Raw genomic sequence first — 8,082 nt, 5'->3', positions numbered from 1 at the left:
ATTTTAGGTTCTTGTTCAGTACCGTGAAAAGCGGAAAGGCATCGTGTTACACGACAATTTTCCATGAACCTAATGAAAAATAGGGGAATTTGACGGTCTGTAGGTGCCCGGGGCTGGGAAATTTGGCGCTAGCTTCCATCAAAATGACCAAAAATGTCAAATTACCCTGGGTTAACAATCAACAATAAGCTTACTTACAATATGATCTTATCAACTTATGAAATTCTATAACAGAAAATAGTTGGACAATATACATAAGGGTCGTGGTTGCCTTAGAGAGGTGATGACACATTTTATGCCTATCCAAACACATATGTCTTTGAACGCGACCCCTGCCTAAATTCCAAAAGAAAAAGTTATCGAGAAAATGAGAAAATCCCGTCACACAAAGCCGAAAGGTAATCTCCTGTTGTGTTGGCGAAGAGACATAGTGGTAGCAGGGAGCCCATAAATACTCCAAAGATGGTAGTCTCTTACCTTTCAACAGCGCTTCCGCCAAGAACAAACGGAAGCAAACGTCCCCGATGATCCTGTTAGCAGAATGTATGGCCTGGTGGAGCGATGATTTTGATCACGAGTTTCTGTTTCGTTCTGTTTAGTGTTTCGCATGTTTTCTAAGCCGCGGCTACCGTAGCAAGCGCACCATGCGAACGTGAAAAGTTTCGAATTCTGATCTAGCAAATTGAGGCACAATTTTCACACGGCCAGAATTGTAAAAAATACTCAAGTACAAACAACAAAGGCTGAGGTCTCCTGGGCAAATAAAATTATTTTTATCAGCGTGTTAGCACGATGATGACGGGAAAGAAGCCCCGAATAACTCTCAATAAATTTGCGAAATTATTTTCAGTTAAAATATCCGAATTCCGGTCCCCGGGAAGTCGTCATATTGGAAGGAACTTAACTGATTAGAGTGTATTGTGAAGTGCTAAGTTTTTACCCCATATGAACCATATGAGCGTTGGCCCTATCAGTGGAAATGGGCCCACACAATGACAGAGAAAAACTCTGACCAGGGTGGGAATTGAACCAAAGGAAAGAAGGAAGGAAGTCAGGGACCGATTGCAATACTTGGCAAGCTGATCCTCTGAAAGATCCTCTAAGCGTTAATTAGATTATAAAATCGAGCTTGATACATGCAAGGTAATGGACTCGTGAAAAATGACAATACTGGTCGTTCAAGTAATGATATTGGAAGAGAATTTTCATGTCTCATTACCATACAATACTCTCTCTGAAAGGCCCGTTGGTGGCAGGTCTGTCTTATTTGTTTAATTTAGATTATATCTGCCCTTTTATATTCTTTCCAAGCTTGCCGTTTTTTTAGTGATCATTGCAATGCTGGACATTCATTCTGACCTCAGAGGTCAAAAGCATAATTTTTTTGGCTCTTCTTTCGGCTGGTAAAAATCGGAAGCTCTCGCGGGCCGAGCAACCCAGAAAATTATCTGCGTATTTCTGAATAAACACAGGGGCTTTGGGATGAGTCAAGCATGAACAGCCATTGTCTGTTGTCCTAATAAAACTTCAGCGAAGCACATGGTTTTCGAGCTTAAACTGCTGAATGCCCTGCCACCCTTTTTAGCACTCAGTGGCGTTCGTTGAAGAAGTGGTCAGAATACAATAGCTGTTATTATTATGCAAATAAGTGGTAGGGTGTTCAGCAGTTAAGCTTGGAACGGAGTAGTTCAGTAAAACAATGAAATGAGACGAAAGATCGTCATCTTTTTGTTTTGTTTTTCCTTTCCGACGTATAGCTCCAAAAAAGTTCGCGTAGCTACGAAATTCAAACAATCACACTTTTTTGTATTTTTTCCCTTAGGTATTTTTCCTTTTGTTTTTGCATTTTAGATTGAAATCCATTGACATTGACATTGACATTGTCCTAACATCAACATTTTCTGTAATTTGTGCAAAGTAATTAAAGCAGCATGAATTCCGGTCCCAGCAGCTCCGGCAGTTTTATGTCTATTTAAAAGTTCAGCCACAACTTATTTGTTCAAGTACGTGATTTGTTTCTGGTGCTTTTGCTTTCTCCACATCTGCATACTTTCGTTCTTTTTGTTGATTTTAAGACACACTTACGATCGAGAACAATGCACTGACTTTTCATCGGCCCGAAATCTAATATTGATCTATAAATACTGCAAACATCTGTTACTTTGGATAGAAACCAGGAATCCCACGTCAGGCATTCGTTCTCAACACAATAACATAAACGTGCTAGAGGAAGGCATATTTTTTCATGCATCTGAAGTATGTTTTTCAGCAAATTGCTCATCTATGCCTCTGTGCTTTTTACTAGCAGAAGTTTTCCTCAGAAAAGAGCAAGAGAAGGTATGTTTTTCACAGTTGAATTTTATGCTTAATTAGACAAAAAAGAAAGGGGTTTGATATGTTTGATATTCAGCATTCCCGTAAGCTAGGAACTTTGCAAAGTTTGAAAATTCTCTGCTTATATCTGAATTTAAGTTCAAGTCCCAAGTATGTTCCCACGCTAATGTTGTGACATCATTTCTGCCGTTTAACCGCAAGTAGGACATTTGCTAGATATTTTATTCGCTTTTTATCTTAGGGACCCGTTCCTGGACCCAATAGGCCATCCTCCTTCAATACAAAATCTCCCCACCGGCACAGTGATCGGAAAGTTGATGATAAGATATTGTTCTACAGAAAAGGCAGACAAAACACCAGTTTCCAGGCTATTTATCTTGATGGGAAATTCTAAGCAAAGGTTAAATAAATTTTCGCAAGCTGAATGGATTGTTTGTTACTCCATATCAGTTTCAGTAATGGTTAAATTCTTGGGAGAACTAATAGCTCAAATTGCGCGCTGATTTATTAATAGGAGTAAATTTCGTGGCTTATCAAGCTTCATAGAAAAATTTTAACCTGACCTGCGCAGAGTTTATTTCTTATTACATCATAACCGCCACCCAATTTCTAGAAACATACAAGTGCAAGTCACTGCAGACTGGAAAGTAGCAGGAAGTCCAGAGAGGCAATAATTCGACGGAAATATGATTAACTTTATGTTTAAATTAGTGTTAACTCAGCAGGCTGCAATATATTTGACTTGTGCCTTTATCTCTCCGTGTCCCTGTTAACTTGAAAATTATATTCAAAAGAACAAACTTACTATTAGGGGACACCAGTTTTCAGGAAAATGGAAAAGACGGATTCTTAAAACCATCCTCAGTTGGTGCTTGCTATCTCGAGCCTTTGTTGTTAATTGGTGATCGTGATGTGAAAAACGATACCTTTTTTTCTTCCTGTAGCAATGTTGCCAAGGACTTTGACTCGTGGTGAGTAATTTAATAAGCCACTCTTCAGCAAGATGCGCAAACACAAAGCAAAGGTCAATGCTAGCATTGTGCCAAATTTATAAGCTCTTAAGTGATTTTGCTTCAGGCGTTGATTGATCCTATTCAAGTATTATAAAAAATAATGCGAAAAGAAAATAAAGAAGCTAAACAGTCTTTGCGCAAGGGAAGAAGATCTGTTTCTGTTCATCAGACGTGTCCAGTGGAACGTGGATTTTACAAACCGTTCTGTGTAGCGATGTCATCGGTACGTAGGACCAAATTCTAGACCCCACTCAGAGTGAATGAATGAAAAAGACTCTCGTTGCAGCGAAACCCCAATACAATCAAGCGAATTCCCAATATACCTTGGTACTTGGATTTTTCGATCTTCCACTATATTAGCCAATATTTTAACGTAAACGGTACTTCGCTTAAATGTCGCCATTTTAACCAATCTTTATTGAAATCCGAGTATTCGTTTCTTTCAACCAGTGATAATACATGTCCCCATGCATCACGTATGTACCAGTACCATATCGAATCTTTTTTCAATTTTTTTTTGGAGAATCAAATCACAAAAAGATATTTCAAGATTCTTCAAACGTTTAGATAATTTGCTAATGCAACCGAGACTTGTTTCATGCAAACGGTAACAAAGTTGAAACTGAGAAAAGCAAGCTTTTGTGACATTACAGGCCCTGCGGATAGTGAAAAAAAAAAAACAAACAAACAAGCGAAATGTAATAAAAGGAGGGAAAAAGCTACACTCACGACTTTCAGCCGAAGAAATAAACGCATTAGTCGACTCTCCACCCAAGGGATTCTTGTAAAAAATAAACAAAGCCACAAATTTTATCCATATTAATAATTTTTATGAGAGTCACATATTGGAAGAAATGTGAATGAAAGGCGGACAAAGAGCATCCCCATAAATAAAGGGCCCTGATAATTAGCAAACGTCGCTTTCTATATGCTATGGATGGTTGCACGAAATGTTTACCATTTTTAGATTGCTCCCGAAAAGAAGATGTTTAGAATACCATAAAAGAAAAGACAGGGATATTTTAAGGTAGACTATGGAGTGTCTTTTTATGGATCAAAGTATACATTTTCCCACAGGTCCTTTAGAGCTGGATAAACGGTATTCGAGTTCCAAGGAAGTCAGGACTTACAGTGGACTACCTGTTGAGCTTCGGTGTGCTTTTAAATATGGTATCCCTCCAGTGCGGGCGGGGATTTTTCACGGAGGTTTGAAGGTTGCAAGCCAAGAAAACGACATAAACACAGTTAAAATTAATATTTCAGTCGGGCGAAGGAACAGTGACTTTGGCTTGTATACATGCATGGCTGAAGACTCAAACCATCACAAAATTACCCACAATATAACGCTGAAGAAAATTGGTGAGAGTTCCTGAAAGTGTTTGTAAACTTGTAAAAGTAACATCCCCCTTTCAGCATTTGCTTTTTTTTGACTTGACACCGTGTAACCAAGAGTCCATCTACTCTCGGTTCAGGAAATGCAGGAGTTAAAAATGAGGTGGATTGGGCAGAAAGCCCTTCTTTCACGGTCTCGTCTGGTACTTCCGCTCGCTCGCATTTTTTCCCGACGATTCAACTTCATACTTCATTATACTATTCTACTCATCTTAATGTATGTCTCTCATGTAATGATGCCTTTGTAAGCCTCTGATAATGCTGGGAAAGATCTTTTAACCTTAACAATTTGCCGAATACTGCTGGTAATAAGAGGAAACTTTTTGAGCCTAGGACTGCAACCAGAGGTGGACTGTTTTACCTTTCAACTTAATTACCACCACCACACTTTTACTGCTAAGTAACTTTTCACTGCTGGAGAAGCTCAGTTTATCAGTCTGGGAGACTCTGCTCTCGTAAAATGTTCACTTCCGGTTTCCATACCTGGCTCAGAAACGCCTCGTGCTTTTAGGTCCCTAACAATAACTCTCAGAATGAGCCCGCGCTAGATTTGAAACGACAGAGGTCGCTTCACATAATTTTTCAACATTTTTAAACTGGATTGATGTCGATTAAGAAAATCGATGTACCAAACAAATCGAAATCTATTTTGCGGCTAGAATACGACAAAATCGAACCAACCGAAATTGGTTGAATGACTAGCGCGACATATGAGACAGGTGAAGTGTCAATGAGGCTCATTGCGTTTTAGCTACGGCGCACTGACGACGGCCAACAAGCCCGAAACAGCTTCTAGTTTGAGCGCTGATCATGCGTAATTCCATTTTCACTGAAGAGAATGCCTTCGTGAACGTTGTTTGATCTGTCCTAACGTTAACACTGATGCCCGTTCATGCTTATAACTGTTTGTGTTGATCCAACGTAATGCATAGATCGTTAACGGCATTGAAGTTTTTATAAATTAATTTATAAATTAAGTGATGTCCATTATTACTCCAATGTATAACTCTGATACTTTGTTTTATTATTTTCTACAGATCCATCGAAAATATCCACTGATGGAAAAAGGGTCACATGTTCACGTGATGGAATGCAGTTGAACCTTGACCGCTTGATGTATCCATGGTTACAGCCTTCGTACTTTAACATGCATCTCCTTGACAACCACTGTCAGCCTTATATCATAAATATGACGCACATCATTGTGAAAACTTCTTTCAGGGAATGTAAAACCATGGAGAAGAACTCCCCTCGTCGTATCACCTATCGCAATATTTTGATGGCGTTTGTTAGAGCTCCTTCTTGGAAAGTGATAACACGAGTTCCGGATATATTCTTTCCCTTTCAGTGTCATTTTGAACGGGAGGAGGTGGCGTCTGTTTCGACTGAACTTAATGAAGTATTGGTGAGCTATCCTTCAGGTAGGAGGGTGGATTTCAGATAAATAGCCTTTCATAGCAAGCCTTTCCGTGCGGGAAACATGAAAGAAATTTTATGTTTTGGCCGTGCAACCCATTTTTCGCGTAGCCAAAACATAAAAAAATCTTCCATGTTCCCCGCACGAAAACGCTTGCTACACCGGCTACAGGTGAATGTTAAGAATGACTCATCGACTTTGTGATAGTTTGATTTGTTTGATGATATGATTGGCTCATTTTATGCCTTCGTCTGCTGTGATTGGTCGAAAAAAAGTTTTGTATTTGGTTGTACGACACGATTCGCTGCGCTTTATCAAATGTGCACCACCTAATATGAACACACCCTTAGGACTTTCAGAAAATGATTGAACTTTAAATTTAAACGTTAACGCTCCGATGTGGTGTTCCACATTTTTCAATCTTACCCTAGTAAAAGGTCAGTCAAGATTTTATGGAGTATTTTTTCTGTAGTTGATGTCTGGCATTCGTTTTCTTTCAGAGCCACTCGCAGCTGACAAATCGAAGAGTACACCAAGATTTGTGAGATCGTTTAAAGGATTTCAAGTGAGATTAGTTTGCTCATTCAAGGGAGGGATTTCTCCTGTAACCATATCAGTTTTCAAGGGAGGAAGACGAATTATTCAGGGGGTACTGGTAAAAGGAAAGGCTTTGTATGTCACAGTAAAGACCAATCGAACAGCAGCATTTGGGTCATATGACTGCATAGCAAAAGACTTCAAAGGAGCGAGAGTCAAACAAAGAATAACCCTCCAAAAAGCAGGTAAGTTGTCGCTTGTTAAGAAAATGCCCTAGTTGAATGATAAAGGAGCCCAAGGGTACGATGCAAAACTTTGGTTTTATCAACGGAGTTGATAATGTAAATTGGCCACCGTACAGAGATTCTAAAAGCTTTAGAATCTCTGTACGGTGGCCAATTTACATTATCAACTCCGTTGATAAAACCAAAGTCTTGTATACTACTCCCCCACAGACTCAGCACCACAGTTTCTTTAGAAACTACCACTTCATTCAAGGGTACGATGACTTACCTGATCACGTTATTGAAAGTATTTAAAAGGAAAAAAAAAGAAACAAATTAACTCTATAACCCTAACCCTAACCCTAAGTATTATAAAACATCCCATCGTAAACCCAAGACAAGTTACAAGCGTCAGTCTCTTTTTAAACTTGTTTTCAGACTAAGCGTTCGAAAAATTTTGTGCAAACCGATCACTGGGGTCAGTTATCCGTTTTCTTACAGTGAATTGACATCATTAAGAAGTTGAGTTGGGAGCAACTGCAGGCATAGACGAAAAATGGAAACTTTTTCGGGCATGTATCTTGAATTTAGTTTTAATTTGACATAGATCCATAAAGAGCTCAAATTGATGGAAAAGGGTTTTTTATGCTGTCTTTCTTGTTGGTTCATTTACGGGTGGAAGTGTCATAGAGTTAATTTGTTTCTTTTTTTTCCTTTTAAATACTTTCAATAACGTGATCAGTAGCTATGTTCTATCACCCAAACAAAAAAAGTGTTTTCATCAGAATAGAGCTCAATTCCTGGAGGACTCGGGCACCCGTGGCAATGGCCACTGTTTCAGCGAGTCTCCTATATGCTATATAGAATTTACGTTTCTTTGAATCTTTTGCATGTAATTGCTTTCTCTAAGAAGGAAGTTCAAATAATGGTCTTGTTCTTTTTTGTTCAATTTAGGTCCACGTGACATGAAATCAGATGGAGTAGCAGTGACGTGTCACAGTGATGGAATGGATGTGACTTTGAGTAGATTCGCGTACCCATGGCTCGACCCAAGCCTCCTTCACCTAAGCCTAATTCAATCAAATTGCATTGCGTATAATGTCACAGACTCGTACGTTAGGATTCAAGTTCCGCTTGTCGGATGTGGCACGAAAATACGGCTCAA

At 39.1% G+C, this 8,082-nt stretch overlaps 1 protein-coding gene across 3 annotated transcripts in view; it reads left to right on the top strand.

Annotated features, from left to right (window-relative positions):
- The first annotated feature begins 2,054 nt into the window (after positions 1-2,054).
- LOC137980648 (uncharacterized) overlaps positions 2,055-8,082 on the top strand; it is a 9,291-nt gene continuing 3,263 nt past the window's right edge. Inside the window, exons 1-6 of one of the 3 annotated variants that reach the window (XM_068828096.1) lie at positions 2,055-2,337; positions 3,279-3,305; positions 4,425-4,706; positions 5,777-6,160; positions 6,657-6,938; positions 7,872-8,082. The exon at positions 7,872-8,082 is cut by the window's right edge and continues 155 nt beyond it. In XM_068828096.1, coding sequence (XP_068684197.1) covers positions 2,259-2,337; positions 3,279-3,305; positions 4,425-4,706; positions 5,777-6,160; positions 6,657-6,938; positions 7,872-8,082 — 1,265 coding nt within the window. In that variant the 5' untranslated portion in view covers positions 2,055-2,258. Of the gene's footprint in view, positions 2,338-3,278; positions 3,306-3,376; positions 3,571-4,424; positions 4,707-5,776; positions 6,161-6,656; positions 6,939-7,871 lie in introns of those variants that run through there. The other 2 variants (XM_068828100.1, XM_068828105.1) reach the window with 2 other exon arrangements.

Source organism: Montipora foliosa, chromosome 1 (assembly GCF_036669935.1).
Source record: "Montipora foliosa isolate CH-2021 chromosome 1, ASM3666993v2, whole genome shotgun sequence".
NCBI classification, from domain to species: domain Eukaryota; kingdom Metazoa; phylum Cnidaria; class Anthozoa; order Scleractinia; family Acroporidae; genus Montipora; species Montipora foliosa.
The sequence above is the reverse complement of the archived record's forward strand: the minus strand, read 5'-3'. Positions and strand labels throughout refer to the sequence as shown.